This window comes from Carassius carassius, chromosome 4 (assembly GCF_963082965.1).
Source record: "Carassius carassius chromosome 4, fCarCar2.1, whole genome shotgun sequence".
Lineage (NCBI taxonomy): Eukaryota > Metazoa > Chordata > Actinopteri > Cypriniformes > Cyprinidae > Carassius > Carassius carassius.
Window position 1 is genome coordinate 6901470 of NC_081758.1, and position 21875 is coordinate 6923344.

The following is a 21875-nucleotide window of genomic DNA, read 5'->3' on the forward strand; positions in this document are numbered from 1 at the left end:
TATTAATCTGAATTGAAACTGGTCTGTGGAAACAGTAAATTGCCTTTTTAGAGCTATGAAGGCTTTTCAAAATTAGTCTTTCTTATGAAAGTCCTCTATTTTGTTATTTTTCATCAGATAGTTATTTTCATATTTTTTGAAAATTCTACATTTAATATTACTCAACTTTTTAAGCCATTTTTATTTCGCCATACTGATTTTTAAACATTTGTATTATTTTTTTTTTGTTTTCTTTGTTAGTTCATTCATTTATTATGGAAAGAATAAACGAATGCCAGAGATCGGTTCTCCTCTGATCTGAGTTTTTATCGTTTTTATAGACATCTACCGTAACGCCTGGTATATGCGCGCAAAACAAGGTGGCGGCTAGAATGACCGTGTTTTTCAAAGTGGAGGCTGGCCTGACCGCAGGGGTGTTTTTTTTTCTTTTTTTTTCTGCGAGACATCCGTGAAAATACTACGAATTGAAAACCGATGCGCGTCTACAGGAAAGTGATCATAAGTTTGGCTGTTGTCCTCTGAGCGGGGAAACATCCTGATGGCCAGTCCGTTAAGACCCTGGAGAAACATTATCCTAAAATATATCAGTAGCGTATAATTCAAAAGAAAAAAAGTTAACTACACAATATAACTTTATGGATTGTTTTGTATGAGTTGTGCTTGTCTTGTCACTGATCCAGAGACAAAGACTAACAAAAAGCAAATGCTCTATACTAGTAAATGGCTTTCTGAACAAATGTTGTCGTAAGTTTAAATAAAGGGACACTGCGTATAGATAATTACAGTGAGAAATAAAGCATTATACTGAAAGAATCGCTGAAAAGTATATCGAAACAAGCAATCAGAGCGGCTGTAATTGTCTTCCAATCCTGAAGGGGCAGTGGTGAGTCCGGCGGCGCTCGGGCTTGTCTCCCGGTCACTGCGGCTCCGTCTATTTGCTGAAATGGCGAAGTTTGGCGATTTAAAAACCTTTCTCGAATCATCATTAAATGAAATCTTCCGTGCGACCGTCAGTGACATTCTGGATTCAGTAGAGCAGACTGTCGGCGAGTATCAGCGTAAAATTCAGCGAATTGAGTCCGAAAATGAAGATCTGAGAAAACGACTGTGTGCAAAAGAAAAAAGGACAAATTATATCAAAACTGGTGCGTGCAATTTGGAAAATTATATCATAGTTAATATACACTGTTCTGTTTTTTGGTTAACGCGTGCAAATGATAGTGTTGCACATTAAAGCTGAGCATTTGAGTTATTCGTTCTGTTATTATCGTTTGCAAACGCACCTGATATAACGCTACAGGTAAATGTAAATAACGTGTGACAAGGGTTGAAGTCTTTGTTTCTAAAAACCAATTCACTCTGTCATAACAGACGGGGACATTTAATCCATACAACGAAACTGCTGTCTGTTATCATATGTTATGTTTTTCAACCAGATATGGTTTTATGTAAACTCTTCGGAGATCGGTGTGTTTTTCTTTGTTACTCATGATTTTATTTTTGGCATATCATGTTGGCCAGTAAAAATATATGTTTTTGTATGTGTTGCAGAAGATGAAGACTGTATTGTGGCTCAGCTTGAGTCTTCAAGAGACAATTTCAGCCAGACTTCATCTGCTTGTATGAATGAATACAATGATCAGACGAAGATGGCTGGAGATTTACCGTGCAGCCGTACAAAATCGCAAACCACAGACGTCCAGTCGATCCAACTAAACAAAGATTGTGCAACAACATATTTATTCGTAAAGGCTGACCCAGACATGGAGGATGGATGTGCTGTTGACCTTTCAAATCCTCATGCTTCTACTAAATACTCCAGTAAAGAAATAAAAATAGAGGATACCAAAGAGAACTTTGACTCTGAACACCACGCTTTATTTAAACATCCTTTAGAGCCAGAGATCAACTCTAATGACTGTGATGTTAAAGTAACGGTAGTGTCAGACACACACCTTTATAATGTTGATGAAGGTGAGTGCAGCAGACGTGCAGAGTTGGAGGAGGAAGCGCGGGAGTCACCGGAGCCCGATATCATCTCTGATGAAGAGTCTAATCCAGACAATGAGGGATTTTCTGGATTGTTGCATATGACGGCGTCGTCGCCAAACTCACAAGAGCTGAGACCAAATTATTCCTGTGGTCAATTTAACAAGAGCTCCAAGCATGAAGCATCGCTCGGCATCCAGTTGAGATCTCAAAGCTCTGAGAAGACGCATATCTGCGGCCAGTGCGGGAAGGGGTTTGACCGAGCCGATCTCCTGAAGAACCACCAGCGCACGCACACCGGAGAAAGACCGTTCATCTGTAACCTGTGCGGGAAGAGCTACGGCCATCAGGGCCAGCTACGCATCCACAAAAGGATCCACACAGGCGAGAGGCCGTACTGCTGCCTGCACTGCGGCAAACGATTCAACGAACACAACCAGCTTAAAGTCCACCTACGGACCCATACGGGCGAACGGCCATACATCTGCACCGTATGTAGCAAAACCTTCACCAACGCCGGTAACCTGAGGAGCCACCAGAGAGTACACACCGGAGAGAAGCCATATGCCTGCGGCCATTGTGGGAAGAGGTTTAACGGTATGGGCGACCTTAAAACACACTACCGCATCCACACGGGTGAAAAGCCTTACCGCTGCGAGCTGTGCACCAAGACCTTCAGCCAGGCCGGGCATCTGACCATCCACAAGCGCATGCACACCGGTGAGAGGCCGTACGGCTGTGGTGAGTGCGGGAAGCGCTTCACGGTGGCCAGTAGCCTGAAACTGCACCAGTTAACACACACCGGAGAGAAACTGCACACCTGCTCGCACTGCGATAAGAGCTTCAGCCGGGCTGGACACCTCAAGAGACACGAGCTGGTCCACTCCAAAGAGAAGCTGTATTGCTGCACGCATTGCGACAGGAAATACAGTGACCAGTCTTCTCTGAAGAAACACCAGAAACTGCACATGACGGCCGAGAATGAAGGTGACCAGAGCGCAGCTGCTGCGCTGGTCTCAGAGTAACACTGACCAGACCGTAACATGTTCCTGCATCTTCATTCATCTTTCCTCATCGTGTTCCTCAGTATCGCTTCTTACAATAAACATGTTGAATCTGCTGGCCTACAGTGACTGTTTGATTGAAATGATGGTTCCTTTGATTGGAAATATAATTTTGACACATATTGAATCATAACGATTAAATGATAGTGAGATCCCTAATACTGAATGGTTGTTATATTCATGTTTAAGGAATACCATGGCATTATCATGGTAGTTTTTGGCACGTCGCACAGCACACATACTGTGCTGATGTTTGATAATATAGATATGTCGTCATTGCTTTAGACAGTGTGTTTTCTGTCTGTGATTGTATGAATTATGTTCACTAGAAATTAATGCTGTCGTCCTGTATGTGACCTAGTTTGTTAAATATCAGTTATGATGTAAGTACATCTTCGATGAAATGCAATTTAACTTAAGCACGTTCTGTAAGATGTTCTCTATTGTATTGTGAATTAAAGTTAATAATTTCAACTCCTCTTAAATGTTAACTCTAATCTTCAGTGACAGAATAAATCTTTTAAAATAGGTCAGTGTCCTGTTTGAATATTTCGATTTACTTGTATTTGAGCTCCAGTGATCATAAATGAATAACTGCATTTCTAAGCCTCTAAATTATTAACATGATCAAATTTTGCTGTTTAATCTGTCGCACACAATCTACTACATGCCTTCTTTCATCTGATTTACAGTTTTTATTAAGTAAAAGGTATAATTATATAATTAGTGTAATTGTACAAATGTTCAGCTTCTGCTTCACGTGTCCGCTTGCTGTCAAATTACTTACTGATTTTTATCAAAATGTGAGAATAACTTTTATTGTTGGTAATATGTCAAGATAAACACTTATTGGACTGAAGCTGTTTTGGTTTACTTGATTATTCAGACATCTTTTTTTTCTTTTTTAATCTGTCTTAAATATGATCTTCAGGCTTTTGAGGAACGTTTGTTTCCAGAAACCCTTGCTTTCACTGTTCCTTAGCGGAGGAATGATGTTCCCAAACTCGAAAACAATAAATGTCATCTTTCTAAAACATTTTATTTGGATAATATTTGAATATTATTGCAAATCCAATTTTTCTGTATTTAGTCTGTCTCAGTTTATTTCTGTTTCTTCATGTAATCCCAAAAGGACTCTGTGTGGAGGACTGGCTGTTATCAGACTCCTTGTGCATACAAAAATCTCACTGCATTCATATTCCAATTAATGGCAAAAGAAATGTTTAAAAATGTTAACTGATTTTTCCTACTGACACATTACTACAAAATATAGAAATAACTGATGTAAAAACATTTTTGTTGTTGGTGGTGAAAATACAAATGGTTTAAGTCTTTTGCACAGTAGTCTGTGTATAAATGAATTTTTAATTTTCAGATTACATTTTGTCCCTAATGTATAAGCATCTTCACCAAATTGCATATTTGCACTCAGTTTGAGTCTCTGAATAAAAAAAAAAAAAAAAAAAAAAAAATATATATATATATATATATATATATATATATATGCACGATTTGTCTATAGGATGGATACACTGTTTCTTCTTTAAAATACATTTTTCATACAATTATTTCACTTTACAGTTAAATGAGCCGCTCGTGTAGTTTCTCGTGGTCACCCAGTGCCCTCTAGTGTTCACTCGAGTAATGGCATTGAATCGCAACAGTTCCTCCAATGAATTCAGATTTCAACAGTCACAAATGGCTTAAGAACTTGTCTGACCAACATTTTACTAAGGGAACATCAGTCTTAATTTTTGGATTCAAATGAGATCAATCCACTTACAAATTTAAACTTGTTAGATTACTAACTGGTAAAACTAGTGTACGCTAAAGCATTTTAGGATTTAAAAATAAGTATTGACAATCCATAAATATAACTTTGCATAGTCACAATTGTAATTCGGAAGTCATAATTGTAATTCGACTAGTCACAATGACAATTAAAGACAATCTGCAATTATAATTGCACAAGTAAGAAATCGGATTAAAGACATATCTAAATACTTTACGACTAGTCAAAACTCCATTTAAGATATCTGTAATTACTTTATAGATATCTTCAACAGACGCGTCATACATCCGCAAATATAATTAGAAAGATCTCTAATTCAGTTTGGACTAGTCACAATTAAAGTTTAAGATATCTGAAGCTCCTAGTCGAAATCATAGACTGTATAGGTCGAAATGCTGTTGTGTGACATCAGAATAAATTTACTCAAGCTCCCCCCCGCCTACTCTACTAACTGCTAATAACATAATAAAAGTCTGCTTTTGTTGTCATGAGGAGAAAAGCTACTGGATGAAGTGCTTCATGGATTATGAAATAAATCTGGATGCAGCCTTATGTGGTAAAATGTCTCCAGTGTGCATGTATGTATAGTATCTATGTTTTAATTAAATCATGTTGCAAAACGGACCAAATGCAGCGTAATCGCTAACTGCTCATCTGAATTTATTTATTATATATATTTAGACATAATGAAAAAAAAACCTTAAAAATAATACAAATAAATGCATGACGAACAAGAACAATACCTAATCAGATGCAGTCAAAAGAGGTGAAGGCTGAATTTAAAAATATTACAATTTAATGAAAGTTTAACTGACATTTATAAGTATGAATTCAGGTTCACTTGTGTCATTTTGGCAGCTTGTTTCGCTGCAAAACGGACCAAATGCTGTGTAATGTTCAATAAAAGGCAGAAAACCACAAACTGCTCGTCTGAATGTATTTATTATATATTTAGACATAATGAAAAACAATGGAATTATAGCAAAAGAAAAAAAACACACACATATAAGAAAAATAGTAGAAATAAATGCATGAAGGACAAGAACAATGCCTCATAATAAGATGCAGTAAAAAATGTGAAGGCTGATTTAAAACAATTTAATAATTGTAATCTGGCAGTTTATAATATTCAAGATTCAAGATTTTTATTCGTCACATACACAATTATATTATATAACCAGCAGTGAAATGTGAGTCAGGTCCACTCCATGGACAGTGCAATTATTAAAGAAAACAAAACCGATGAATATATACATAAATATAGCTATGTAAGAATGAAATAAAAGTAAACAATAAAAATATAAGAATAAAATATAAAAAAAGATGTATATTGTAGAATTAAATATAGAACGCAAAATAATATGCATGAAAGTAAACTGTAGTCTAAAATATTACGATACACAAGGATGTACAATGTGCATATGTGCATTATACTGTAGTCTTAAATATTAAGATACACAGGAATGTACAAGAGGCAAATGTGCAAACAGGTTGACACTGTCAGTGTGTCTGTGTGAGGTAGTGAATGATGAAGATCTTACTGATGAAGTGAACATTAAGTGGAGACATGAAGATGTTAAGAGGCTGGTTTTGAGTTTAGGTGCCTGATGGCCTGGGGGAAGAAACTCCTCCTGAGTCTCTCGGTTTTTGCCATCAGGCTACGGAAGCGCTTACCAGATGGCAGCAAAATGAAAAGATGGTTACTGGGGTGGGTGGAGTCTTTGATGATTTTAACAGCTCTGCTTTTGCAGCGTTTGAGGTAAATGTCCTGCAGAGAGGGAAGAGCAGACCCTGAGATGTGCTTAGCTAAGCACACAACTCTCTACAGGGCTTTGCAGTCTTGACTGGAGCTGTTCCCATACCACACTGAGTCAATACACTTTCTATAGCCCCTGAATAGAAAGTTTTCAGGATTGCTGGTGAGACCCTGAATTTCCTCAGCTTTCGCAGATGGTACAGTCTTTGCCTGGCTTTATTAACCTGTGTTTGAATGTGAGTAGTCCAAGTCAGGTCCTCAGAGATGTTTACACCAAGGTACTTGAAGCTGCTCACCCTCTCCACAGGGGTCTCGCTGATCATAAGAGGTGTATAGGGCTGCTGCTGTCTCTTCCTGAAGTCCACAATCAGCTCTTACGTTTTGCTCACATTCAGAGAGAGACAGTTGTCTTGGCACCATGATGTTAATTTCTCTACCTCATCCAAGTATGCGGTCTCATTATTGTTGTGAATGAGGCCCAGAACCACAGTATCATCAGCAAATATGATTATAGATGTGGAGCTGTTCGAAGACACGCAGTCATGTGTGTAGAGAGAGTAGAGCAGGGGACTCAGGACACTACGTTCAGTGTGATGGAGTTGGAGGTGTACTAGCCTAGTTTCACCACTTGAGGTCTGCCAGTGAGGAAATCAAGAAACCAGATGCAGAGTGAAGAATTCAGGCCGAGGTCTATGAGTTTGGAAGCTAGCTTTATGGGGACTATAGTATTAAAAGCCGAGCTATAGTCGATAAATAGCAGCCTTACATAGTTCCTGTTATTGCTATCAATGTGTGTGAAAGAAGAGTGCAGGATGTGAGAGATGGCATCATCAGTGGATCTGTTTGGGCGATAAGCAAACTGAGGAGGGTCTGAAGTATCCGGGATGGAGGAGCAGATGACGTTTTTTTACCAGTCCCTCAAAGACCTTATCCTGATTCTCTCTCCCATTGCAGACTTCGCTAAACCACGCCCCCCCCCCCTGCCACATACCCCCACCGCCCGATTCAGGCCGGGGAGCCATCCGGCCTGCGCCCCCCCCATTTCTGGAGAAGAAGTCGGCCACAGCCATCTGAACACCCGGCCTGTGGATCACCTTGAACTTAAAAGGCTGTAGAGCCAGATACCAACGAGTGATCCGCGTTGGTATCCTTCATGCGGTGGAGTCACTGCAACGGAGCGTGGTCCGAACAGAGGGTGAATTCCTGTCCCAGGAGAAAATAGCGGAGGGTGAGGATGGCCCATCTGATGGCAAAGCACTCTTTTTCTATGGTGCTGTACTTAGCCTCTCTCTTCGAGAGCTTCCGACTAATGTACAGCAACTGCCGTTCCTCCCCCTCTATCTCCTGCGACAGGACTGCACCCAGCCCCCTGTCTGACGCGTCCGTCTGCAACAGAAAAGGGAGAGAAAAATCAGGAAAGTGTAACAACGGCCCGCCACACAGGGCAGCCTTTACCCGGGTAAAGGCCTGCTGACACAGCTCCGTCCACTGGACCGTATCTGGCACCTCCTTTTTAGTAAGGTCAGTCAAAGGACTGGTGAGGTTCGAATAATTAGTAATAAACCGTCTATAATATCCCGCCAGTCCCAAGAACTGCCTTACCTCCTTTTTGGTCTTGGGACATGGGCAGGTTGGAGAATTGGTGCGGAGAGAGCGGAGAAACCGAAGCGCTGTCCCCTCCGGCAGCCATCAGCCCCATGGGCGGGGCCCTTGGACTCACGAGATGCCCTTGGGCGAACCCGCCCGCCCCCGGGTTGGGACACGATGAGGGCCGGGTGGACGGGACCTAGGGAGAGGGACAGGTCGAGAGAGAGAAGGAGAGGGGGAGAGAGAGATTGTGTAGGTTCGCCGACCCCTGGGCACGCCACCATGTGGTCCTCCACTAGATAGATGGCCGAGTCCAGTGACGTGGGATGGTGGCACTGGACCCACTCGACTGTTTTCTTTGGAACCCGAGCAATGAACTGCTCCAGCACCATGAGGTCGATTATGTGTTCCACGACACTTCCCTCGGTGAGTAGCCACTTGCGGCAGGAGTCCCGGAGCTGCTGGGCCATCGCGAAGGGCCGACCGGATTCCCCCAGGTCCAGTGAACGGAACTGTTGGCGATGTTGCTCTGGGGACCGGCCAACCTGCTGAATGACGGCCCTCTTTAGGTCGTCGAAGACCAGGAGGTTCGCCACCGGTAGCTGTTGTGTGGCCACCTGGGACTCACCCGAGAGCAGGGGGATCAGCCGCACTGGCCATTGGTCGCGGGGCCAGCAGCGCAGGGGTGTCGTAATGTTCCAAAACAGTATACCGTCGCTCAGCCTTTTGGAAATTACTTTTGCCCCCTAACGAAGAATGACAATGAACTTTGTTTGAAGTATACCGGGGCCTTTAGGCATCGGCTATTTAATTAGATTAAGCAATAAGATTATATTTACACTAAGTGCAAATAGCATATTTTCTTAGCGATATATGATATTTACACTAAGTGAAAATGATATTTTTTAACGATATGCTATTTACACAGTGCAAATAGCTACAGATTCTATTTACATTGTTAAAATAGCAAGATTTTCTGCTATTTATACTACTTATTTCAAATATTGTCAATTATCTGCACCCCAGTATTGTAGTTCATTATAAAACAGTACGCAATAATAACGTGTTTCCCTTCATTTTTATTGAAATTAAATGGCTTTCCGATATGATATGACATTTGAAAAGAGATAACATTTTTTGGCAAAAGGCTGATGCGAACTCGGGTCGATCGCATCAAAAAGCACACTCTTTAACCACTACAACTGATACTGATAGTCATTTTTCAGTCTTGACTATCCCAATCACACGTTTGTGGACGGATAATGTAAACAAGATGGGCTATTTGCACTTAGTGTTCTTTTAACATTATATCAAATGTTGCAACGGCTGCCATGAGGATTATACATGTGTTTGTTTGTAAATAAAGGCTAACAAAATTTAATCCACAGCACACACATCTCAACATTACGATATAAAACAGGAAAAAAGACAATTTAAGTCCTCTCTGTATAAAACAGTTTAAAATCACCCAAAGATGCAGGACCTTTATTATACAACTCTTAGACAAAATTGCAGATGACAACAGTTTCCAAGCTAGGATTGGTTAAAGGAGCTATGTGGAGGTTTTTACTTAAAAAAAATCTTTAAGATAGAGTTTTCATTTGTACATGTATGAGCCAACCATGATGTAAAAAAAAGAATGACACCTCGACTGTCCACCATGGTTGCCTCTATCAGCCTGTAGGCTCAATTGTGTGTGGAGGAGTCGGGCCCGAATTGGCGCGAAAATTCACAAAATGTGACGTCATGCGCGTTCTCGTCTACTTGGGCTTACAACCGTACGGCACGCCAGCCATTATAGTAAACAGCGGCAATAGTGTTTTCAAATGGACTCTGCGGATGGAAAGAAGCAACCAGCCTCCAGCACAATTCAGACACCCATGGACACTCCTCGTAAGTAAAAAAAAAAAAAAGAGTGTGCGCACTGAGAACGAGCATGAGACTGGCTGCAGTTCCTCTAGCGGCCACTGGTGTCAGTAACAGTTAGAAATTTCAGAACCTACGCAATGCTCCTTTAAGTAAAATGTTTAAGGTGCGGCTCAACAAAGGTGTATTTGGATGCACATTGTAGATATCTATAAATGTATTTTGACTAGTCAAATTGTTAATTCCAGATATCTACATTGCAAGCACGCCTAGTCACAAAGCTAAATGCAGATATCTCCAAATATATTTCTTCCTAGTCAAATATCTGATTGGGATATCCATAATTAAATCGCAGATATCTTTAAATGAGTTTTGACTGGTCATAATTCCAATTCAAGATATCTTTAAATATGATTTGAGTAGTCATAAAGGAATTGCAGATATCTACAGATGTATTTTGGATATCTTTAAAAATGTAAAGATATCTTAAATTGTATTTTGACTAGTAAAATCTAATTTAAAGATATCCTGAATTGGGATTACAATTAGTCAAAACTAATTTGAAGATATCTGAAAATATTTTTCAATGGTAGTCAATGGAAGATTATGACTAGTCGTAATAGCATTGTAGATATCTGGAATGTGTGTTATGACTAGTCAAAATGAAATTGTAAATATCTTCAATGCATATTATGACTAGTCATAATCACATTGTAGATATCTTAATTCCAATTACAACGAGTCATAATTTCAATATTGATATCTAGAATTACAATCGTGACTATCCAAAAATATATTTATGGATAATCAAAACAAAGTTTTAAATGTTAAAACAGCTTGGCATAGTAAGCCGCTAGTGTGACCGACCACGGATGTGCTTCAGGTTGTCTGCACATGACGTCATTGCTGAGGTGTGGAATGCAGAGATCAAGTGATTCTTCCCATTGTACGTTATGAATTCAATGTATTTAAAGTCGGGTACTTGTGCAAATGATATTCTACATCTGCTTTAGATGGCTGGGAGATGATAGCTTGCAGCAACTGTAGCAAAGTTATAGACTTGCTTTCAGATTTGTATGGTAACGATTATGTAGGCTGTCCATGCGAACTATGTAGACTATACTTAAAACCATTTCACTAGTTATTTTATTTTGATTTATGTCATTCCCTGGATAATGTATTTGATTTATTTCAGTTGTCGATGTGATCATTGTAATATTAAGTACACTGTAAATTATCTGTATATATTTACATGCAATGCAAGTTGTTCAGCAATAAAAGTAAAACTATGGGACTATGGGAAAAATTACATGGATACAAGTCATATATTTTATATTACATATTATCATATTAGTTTTACATCCAGAAATGCAAGTGATCTGAACCCACCCCCAATATTATCCAGTTAAAGAATAAAATTTTATTTAAAATGAAATAATGCAAGAAGGACTGCCTTCAAGCCATATGTGCTAAAGAACTATAGAGTGAGGAAACAATGACATCACTTTCTATGCAGGTCAGCTGTTAGCCACGCACCTTGTTCATTTGACAAAAAGACTAGGATTTTTCCATAGGCTTTCGGATTATCTGAAAAAATAAGCAGTGTTCAGCCATAGTTCATGATTTTTACACATTATGTCCATCAAGATAATCTTCAGAAAATAATATAACTTTGATTAATCTTGAAGCCTATATAAAAGTTAAAGTTAAGCTATAAACTAACTACAGCACGGTCGCTCGCCTTCAGCATCACCACCATGCTTTCCAAAACCTTTTCACTTTGTTTTAATGTGACCAGTGAAAATGATTTACTCTGTATGTGAATTTTAATCCATGCTGCATGAACCTTTTCATACTGGAATAAATACAAAATTAGAGCCAATCTAAAACTGAAATGAGACATTAATAATAAATAATATAGTGAATAAATGAGATAAGCATAGCAAAAGGACATATGAAAGCACGTATTTCGACACATTTCGAAATAAGGTGGATTAAAAGTCAATAAATCCTTAATTAATATGAATATTTTAATTAAAAATGTGTCTCCACGTACTATTCAATAGTGCATTTAATCTATTAAATAACAGCAGAGTGAGTTTTTGGATATGGTAAGTTTAAAATGATTTTAGTGAATAAAGTACCACATTTCAGCTTTGTTAGGATGAGTACACAAAATGTTATTTTATCCTTGCTTCTAGAAAATCCTCATATGCTTTCTAACAGCTTCACGTGGGCATAAACATTTAAATTTAAAGTGGCTTTAAACACTATGCATCGTTAAAGTTTCACTTTCACTTTGACTAAGCCGGTAAATGTGGTGTTTACATATAATCGTAATATGAGTTTACCTTACTAACCTTAGTCTCTGCATCAGTAGGAAAGCAATAAAATAAGCATCTTCCATCTGAAGACTTGTTACATTTTGGGGCATAAAAAAAAAAAAACATTGTCGACCAACTATATAAAATGCGTGAAACTATTAATTGGTTATTCTAAAATGAATTGTATTACAAATTATACTACAACTGGAAAATACTATAAATTGATTAACTGTTCAGCATAATGACGTTTAATGTCTCCAACGGCGCAATGTAGTCCCATTTAGCAACCAACTTTCTTAAGAAAAGTGTCAGTAAAAAAAAAAAAAAAAAAAAAAAATCAGGAGTGGAATGTAATTGGTCTGTTTTATGCCATAGAATAAAACTTAAAAGTATCTTGGGCCTGTAAGAACCACAGACCTTATTTTAAGGATTTAACAAAAATCCCATTAAAAAAAAAAAACACTGACTCTGGGACATGGAACCGGAAGTGCTAAAATGCTAACTCCCTTTTGTCTAAAGTGACATCATAGTTCCACCACTACATTATGTTGTTAAGTGATGATGTAAGAGGTGCTGTTTCCGGGTCCAAGCCTCAACTGGCTTCACTTGAGAATACTACATCAGCAGCCGTTTAGGAATGCTGTTTATTCATATTAAACATTTAAGCTGAACGTTTCCAAACTTATGATATACAGTCTATATGCTCACAGCATCCCAATCACAAATAATTTGTATATTTGTTTATTTATATTTGAATTTTTATTGTCTATCTGGAATTTCAGTATGGAGATAAAGGTTAGGATTATAATTTTTTTGGTAGAATTATATTACATTTTGAGTGTATATTAGCACCTTTTGTTGATTTCTCCTGGTATCTGATCGAGCGTTTGGACCATAGACTGTATAAAAACATCATCCGAAGAGCATTTTTGAAGTCAAAATTAGGTAGAGCCAGCCGTCGCCATCTTGGCAGCGCATTACTCCCAGATAATCAAAAATAGGCAATGAGGCAGGAGCTGGTTGTGGAAACCACACCCACCTAGCTTGACGGCTGTGACATCAGTGGCCATCCAACATAATGGACATTTTTCTTCAGGTGTCCGCAAGTTTAGCAGATGTTCTGCAAACTTCCATTGATGTTTCACACAGGCTTAGCCCTAAATTAGGCAATGCATGCCCTCGTACAATAATTGTGATTAAACATGATCGTGTTTGGGCTGACGCAAAAAAAATCTAGTGCTCAAACTCAAAATTAGTTTTTTTTGTGAAGAAAGAGTGTTGGTGAGCTGGTTTCAAGGGTCCCTTTGCAATCGTTGATGGAAAGATTTGTGTGGATGATAACGTCTCGGTTACATACGTAACCCTCATTCCCTGATGGAGGGAACGGAGACGTTATGTCGAACGACATATGGGGTCTCACTTAGGAGACCAATCATCTCTGAATTTAAGAGAAAACGCCAATGAAAATTGGCTAGTGGATTTAACATACCTGAGCCACTCCCCTTGCCAACGGGTATAAATAGGGCGACAGGTGCATCCACTAATTAGGTTTTACGCTGAGGAGCTGAGAACGTGTCCCGGCAACAGCGACCGGTTCAAGGTTGTGGCATGGGGACATAACGTCTCCGTTCCCTCCATCAGGGAATGAGGGTTACGTACGTAACCGAGACGTTCCCTATCTGTCGGTCACTACGAGTTATGTTGAACGACATATGTGGTCCTATGGAAAACGCCACAACCTGAACACCGTCACAACCCTGTGGTGCTGCAATTGTCGACAAGCCCTTGGCGTGCCACAAAAGCTACGCTTAAGGTCGTAACCTTCCCAAAGCCCCAGCGCAAATTCACTGACCTTGGTACCAAAGGGGCCAAAGGGAGAGTACATCGCTGCAGGAGAAGGCCACGCTGCTGTTCCGCCCACACAAAGTTAGTTTGGAAGGGATTTCAACCTTCGGAGAAAGATTGCTTCAAATCTTCCCTATTTGTTCTTACAGCTTGGCAAGACAATAGGGAAGTGAGCCTTAGGAAAAGGTCGCTACGGAGAACACATCCTACCCGTAGGGAGGTGGCATGTGGAGATACTGATATGGACTGACCCAGGGGGCAGTACTACATATGGAAGGGGTCTCTGAGGCAGGTCCTACCTTAGAGTAGGGATGGAACAGCTGCCAGAAGAGACTGACAGAGCGGGTCTGTCAAGGGAAGACACGGGTTTGCCGAGAGGGAAACCTTACCGTGGAAGAATACACATATGGGATTACCCATAGGGAATCAAGCCATATGGACACCTAGCCCAGTACAGGGGCTGACCGGAACTCCGGGCATGCTAACACCAGTGCTGGGCCTTGCGGCAGACTGCTCCGCCAAGTCTAACCGCTGAGGGTGCTGGAGGATGCTCGACCAGGGTACGCCAACTGGGGAACTCACTGGGAGAAGAAAGGCGCTCACATCCCCGTGTTAGGGGGAATGGCGCAGCAAGCGTGACACCTCGCCAGCCCTTTCCGCCAATTACCTGTTACCCAACACACGGGAAGAAACTGGCTCTACACGGAGGTTGTAAAACCTCGCAAAAGGTGTTGGGTGTCGCCCAGCCCGCAGCTCGACAGATGTCTGCCAGAGAGGCGCCGTGCGCCAGCGCATAGGCGGAGGCCACACTCCGTGTGGAGTGGGCCCTCACCCCCAGGGGGCACGGCTCGCCTTGGGAATGGTAAGCCAAGGCGATGGCCTCCACTATCCAGTGGGCCAACCTCTGCTTAGAGACAGCCTTCCCCTTCTGCTGACCTCCAAAGCAGACCAGGAGCTGCTCAGAGCTTCTAAAGCTCTGGGTGCGGTCCACGTATATGCGAAGCGCTCTTACGGGACACAGTGACACCAAGGCTGGATCTGCCTCCTCCAGGGGCAGCGCTTGCAGGTTCACCACCTGGTCTCGGAAGGGAGTGGTTGGAACCTTGGGCACGTATCCAGGCCGGGGTCTCAGGACAATGTGAGAGAAGGCCGGCCCGAACACAAGGCACTCTTCTCTTACCGAAAATGCTTGGAGGTCCCTGACCCTCTTGATGGAGGTGAGCGCGACCAGGAGTGCTGTCTTGAGAGACAGGAACTTAAGCTCGACTGAATCCAGCGGCTCAAAGGGACCCCTCTGAAGTCCGGCCAGGACGATAGAGAGGTCCCAGGAGAGAATCAGGGGTGACCTAGGAGGATTTAACCTTCTGGCACCCCTCAGGAACCTAACGATCAGGTCATGCCTCCCCAGGGACTGGCCGTCCACTGCATCGTGATGGGCTCAAATGGCAGCCACATACACTTTCAAGGTGGAGGGTGACAGCCTACGCTCCAACCTTTCTTGCAGGAAAGAAAGCACGACTCTGACCGAGCATCTCCGGGGGTCTTCTCAGTGAGAAGAACACCAATTCATGAACAGACTCCACTTCAGAGCATAGGCCTGCCTCGTAGAGGGGGCTCTAACCTGAGTGATAGTGTCCACCACCGCCGGTGGCAGATCACTTAGGTCTACCGCGTCCCGTCCAGAAGCCACACGTGGAGATTCCAAAGATCAGGACGCGGGTGCCAAATGGTACCCAGCCCCTGAGAGAGGAGGTCCCTCCTCAGGGGGATGCTCCAGGGAGGGGCTGTCACGAGGAGCATGAGTTCCGAAAACCAGGTCCGGGTGGGCCAGAAAGGCGCAACCAACAGGACCTGTTCCTCGTCCTCCCTGACCTTGCACAGTGTCTATGCGAGCAGGCTCACTGGGGGAAACGCATACTTGCGTAAAGCCCGAGGCCAGCTGTGTGCCAGTGCATCTGTGCCCAGGGGGGCCTGGGACAGGGAATAGTACAGCTGGCAGTGGGAGGACTCGTGGGAAGCAAACAGGTCTACCTAGGCTTCCCCGAATCGATTCCAGATCAGCTGGACCATCTGGGGATGGAAAGTGAGCTGTCGTGAGAGCGTGTCGGCTGCACGATTGAACTCCCCCGGGATGTGGATAGCGCGCAGCGACTTGAGCCGTGTCTGACTCCAGAGGAGGAGATGGCGGGTGAGTTGAGACATGCGACGTGATCTTAGACCGCCCTGTCGGTTGATGTACGAAACAGCTGCAGTGTTGTCCGTGCGGACCAACACGTGCTTGTCCAGCAACAGCGGATGAAACCGTCGTAAAGCTAGATGCACTGCCAGCAACTCCAGACAGTTGATGTGCCAAAGCAGTCGAGGTCCTGTCCAGGACCCTGAAGCTGCCTGCCCGTTGCATGTCGCGCCCCAGCCCGAGTTGGAGGCATCTGTTGTGACAACAACGTGCCGGGACACTTGTTCTAAGGGCACGCCGGCCCGTAGAAAGGCAAGGTCCGACCATGGGCTGAATAGGCGGCGACACATCGGTGTGATGGTGACATGATGTGTACCGCGGCGCCATGCCCATCTCGGGACTCGGGAGTGCAACCAGTGCTGAAGTTGCCTCGTATGGAGCAACCCGAGCGGCGTGACTGCGGCTGTGGGTGCCATATGCCCCAGGAGCCTCTGAAAGTGTTTCAGTGGTACCACTGTCCTGCCTCTGAAGGAACTCAGGCAGTTCAGCACTGAGTGGGCACACTCGCTGGTGAGCCATGCCGTCATACTCACCGAGTCTAACTCCATACCGAGATAAGAGATTCTCTGCACAGGGGAGAGCTTGCTCTTCTCTCGGTTGACCTGAAGCCCCAACTGACTGAGGTGCCAGAGCACCAAGTCCCTGTGATCGCACGACTCCTCTCGGGACTGGGCCATAATGAGCCAGTCGTCGAGATAGTTGAGGATCCTGATGCCCACTTCCCAGAGTGGGGCAAGGACGCCCTCCGCGACCTTCGTGAAGACACGGGGGGACAGGGAGAGCCCGAAGGGGAGGACCTTGTACTGCCATGCCTGACCCTCGAAGGCAAACCGCAGAAACAGTCTGTGATGAGGGAGGATCGAGACATGAAAGTACTCGTCTTTCAGGTCGATCGCTGCAAACCAGTCCTGGGGCTGGACGCATTTGATAATGCGTTTCTGCGTCAACATCCTGAATGGGAGCTTGTGCAGGGCCCGATTCAAGACTCGCAGATCCAGGATAGGTCGAAGGCCACCGCATTTCTTGGGCACGATGAAGTAAGGGCTGTAAAACCCTGTCCTCATCTCGGCTGGAGGGACCGGCTCGATTGCATCCTTCGCCAGCAGGACAGCAATCTCCTCGTGCAAGACAGAGGCGTCCCGGACTGCCACCGAAGTCTCGAGCACGCCATTGAACTTGGGAGGTCGCCGGGCGAACTGAATCGCGTAGCCGAGTCGGACCGTCCGAATGAGCCAGCGTGACGGGTTGGGCAGTGCAAGCCACGATCCCAAACTCCATACAAGTGGCACCAAAGGGACAGTCGACATACCCGCAGTAGTGAAGCGATGGGGAGTTGTGTCGGAAGGCATCGCGTCCTGAGTCATCACAGCCACACTCCCTGTGTTCCCGGAGGAACTGGCCAGAGACGCGTGGAGAGGCGTTGCGTCTCTGAACGGCGACCTCTTGACCGCTGGCGAAAGGGGGTGTCGTGGGTGAGAGTGAGGAGGCTGTGCGTCGCTCATTGTCAACCCACGAGCCTTGCAACTCGGATGAAAGGGAAATTGCTCTTTCATTGAAAAAGTGGCTGCCACTGGCCGTTTGACCAGCGGCGAAACAGAAAGAAACATAAACTGAAGATTTTCCACCTGGCCCTCCTCTGGGGGAAGGAGTGGCGCTGTCTTCGCCAGCTCCTGAAGAGCAGTTTCCCACATCTCCGAGTTGCCCGTGTCAGGGCCGCTTAGTCGTCTTCTTTGAGGTCTTGAAAAAGACGCGAATCGTCCGTGATTTGCTCTTTTAGAAACTGCTCTTTTAGCCGAAGCGCCCAGGGGAATTGCCGTCACAGGGACACCGCTGTACCGCGCCGTCACACCGACCAGGAACAGCTTCTCAAAACAAAGATGAATTGGCTTTGTAGTGACTGCTCTCATCAACTACTCGGCTCCGAAGCAAAAATCTGATGAGTGGATGCACCTGTCGCCCTATTTATACCCGTTGGCACGGGGAGTGGCTCAGGTATGTTAAATCCACTAGCCAATTTTCATTGGCGTTTTCTCTTAAATTCAGAGATGATTGGCCTCCCAAGTGAGACCCCATATGTCGTTCGACATAACTCGTAGTGACCGACAGATAGCGAACTGACTTCTAATGGACATTAGAGATTAAGGGCCCCTTATGCCGGTTATGGATATTGCCATCTTCACTACGAAAACCTTGTATTACATTTAATATTCTTTGTTATTAGTGAAGCGATTAAAAGCTTTTTTATTTTTCTCTTCTTGTTCTTATGTCATTTAAACTGGTTTTTCTCTTAATGTACAGGGGATTCATGATTTATCTAAATGCAAAGCTTTATTTCTATTTAGTATGTCACAGAAAATAGATATTTCTTCAAGAAACACATTCTTCTTTGAAGGAGCGACCTTTTTGGCGTAATCAATGGGGAGATAATATTTTATTTTGTTATGGTACTAACCACTTCACTGGGGTTTTGATTTTGTTTGATCGTAATTTTAGTGGCTCTATTCAGTCCATTTCTTCTTCTGAGGGCAGATGGATTATTGTTGTCATTCTTTTGGGTCTTATTTATCTTGGGCAATGTTTATGTTTTTAACAATCATAGTAATACAATTGTTAATGGTTTTTGCAGTGTCCTTTCTCTATTGGATGCTTATAGGTTTATATGCATGCTGATACTTGTTCATTTTCTTGGTTTAGAGCAGATCTCTTAAGAAAAATCACATTTAGATTATTGGCTTATATCTGATTTCATGCCTCCTTTTATTAAATCTAGTTTTATTTGTCCTACTTCTCTCACAGATTCATGCTTTATTGATCTTATTTTATCTGATTCTGGTGCTAGTAGTCATAGAAACCCTGGATACTGGAAACTAAATTGTTCCTTACTAGGACTTTCCTCTTATTGTTCAGATATTGAGAATATTATTGAAATATTTAAATGAAAACCATCAGTTTCAGTATCTTCTAGTTGGGAGTTGTTCAAATATAAGTGTAGAAAATTCTCAATTCAATTCAGTAAACAGTTGGCAAAGGTAAAATCTTTAAGGCATACCTCTATTTTAAACAAAATTAATCAAAATTCTAGGAAAACAACAAACAGAAGAAGATGATCAAATAAAACTACAAAACCTAAAAGAAGGATTAGATAACATCTATACAGAAAAGTCTAAAGGCGCATTTATTAGATCGAGGGTAAAATGGCTAGTATTCAGGGAGAAAAAATCAGCATATTTTTTTTAATTTAGAAAAGAGAATATCTTCTCTCTATATTGAGGGTAGTTTAGTTACAGATGAAACCAGAGTTTGTAATTTTGTTTCCAGTTTTTAATTCACAACTCTATACTTCCATATTTAAGCCACACATTTCTGATAACTTTGTTGAGAAGGTTCAGGCATTCACACCCATTATAAGTGATGATAATATGTCTTCTTGTGAGATGGATTTGTCATTGAAAGAGTTGGATATTATTATTCATAAACCCCCCCTTAATAAAAGTCCAGGTCCAAATGGACTGCCTTTTAAATTCTACAGGACCTTTTGGCTAGACATAAAAAGTTTATTTTAGAATTGGACGAATTGTAGAAGCCTCTGCCAAGTCTGTACCATAGCGTCCAGTCCCAGAGAAGAACCAGAGGGGACCTTATGATGTTTCCTAAATCGCAAAAAGATCCACCTGGGCCTTTTGCCAAAAAACTCCATATTTGCTCCACAACCTCGGGTTGAAGCAACCATTCCCCGGGCCTCGGCCCCTGTCTCGACAGGACATCTGCTCCTACATTAGGATTTCCAGGAATACATACTGCTCTGGGTGAGAGGAGTTTGTCCTGGGACCACACGAGGATCTGGTGTGCCAATTTATACAAGCATCGTGAACGCAGACCTCCCTGGCAGTTAATATAAATAACCACTGATGTGTTGTTGGTGTGCACCAACACATGGTGACCTCTGCGGTCTTGAAGGATTTAATTTAATGCCTGATACACAGCCAGTATCTCTATACAATTGATATGCCATGTTAGATGGCGATCGCTCCACAGACCACGGGCAGGGTGGCCACTCATGACCGCACCCCAGCTGGTGAGGAAAATGTCTGTCGCTATCATTACCGACAACAAGAAGCTCCCAGCACCAGGCCCTGATTCCAAGGTTACTTCCACATGTCTAAGGCATGGAGGCATCACTGCGTGACCTTGATAGCTCGAAGTGGATTCCCCCTCGGGGAAAATCCCTTGGTCTTGAGCCACCATCGTAGGGGTCTCATGTACAGCAGGCCAATCGATATCGTATTGGACGCAGCTGCCTTCAGATCCAACGGTCTCTGAAACTGTTTGATGGTGAGTGGCTGGCCTTCTATGACTCTCTTGACTGCATCGTGGTCAAATCACACAATACTAGGTGGTTCTCTGAACTGGAGAAAGTACACTTCTCTTGGCGTTCAGTCTTAAACCCAGCTCCCCCGTGTGGGCAAGAACTTCATATCGATGTCAAACTGATGTCTAATTAAGCTACAATCAACCAATCGTTGATACAATTTAGCATGCAGAGTCGTAGTGGAGCCATTTGGGTAGCATCCACGCACTTCATAAATGCACTGGGTGAGAGTACACGGCCAGACAGAAGTACTCAGTATTGGTACACTGTTCCCAGCAACCAATCTTACTGTTTTAGAGACCCACAAGGGGGTCTCGAGCCTGTCAGCTCCGCTACGCTCTGGGTGGAAGAAACTGAGGGCAGCGCTCGCTGGAAGTCACTGCGCCCTGGAACTCTGGCAGGATTAGCAGATCGATTTCTCCAGGGCACTGAGGAGAGACCGTGTAATGCGTGTAATCACTGCTCTACCCCAGTAGGGGCCACCCTCTGCAGTCCTGACCAACACGCATCAGGACTCCTTGCCTGAAATACGGCCCTCAGATCAGGCTTAGGCTGAGAAGTCCCTGGCCCAGAGCATTGCTTCAGCCTCCGGTCTCGACGCGAGGGAGCACAGGCGGCAACACTCTGTTTCTGTGCCTCCCTGTGCGAGGAGCCCGTACGCAGAGGGGGCTGCTCCCGCCCAGTAGCCCCTGAAGCTAGAGAGCGGTGTGGGAGGAACCAATGAAATGCCGCCGCTTGTTTACGGGCCCCCTGGTACCTGTAGAAGACTGAATTGACAGCGTCGCCGAACAGGCCAGAAGGCACAAGCGGAGCTTCGAGGAGGAAGACCTTGTCTCTATCCTTTATGTCGGACAAGGTCAACCAGAGATGTCTCGCAGTGGAGAGACATCTCTGGTTGACCTTGTCTGAGCAAGATCAGCGGTTCTCCTCAGCTCCATGATATTATCAGAGCTGAGCCCCTCGCCCTCATCAGTCCCCTTAAGCAGGTCTGCCTGGAACGCCTGTAACACAGACATTGTATGTAGACATGCACCGGCTTGACCTGCT

At 43.4% G+C, this 21875-nt stretch overlaps 1 protein-coding gene across 1 annotated transcript; it reads left to right on the plus strand.

Moving 5' to 3' along the window:
* Positions 1–871: 871 nt before the first annotated feature.
* LOC132133118 (zinc finger protein 436) lies at positions 872–3108 on the plus strand. Its single transcript, XM_059545846.1, has 2 exons — positions 872–1145; positions 1552–3108. The coding sequence occupies exons 1-2, from the start codon at positions 944–946 to the stop codon at positions 3012–3014; spliced, it is 1665 nt and encodes a 554-aa protein (XP_059401829.1). The 5' UTR covers positions 872–943; the 3' UTR covers positions 3015–3108.
* Positions 3109–21875: the final 18767 nt, after the last annotated feature.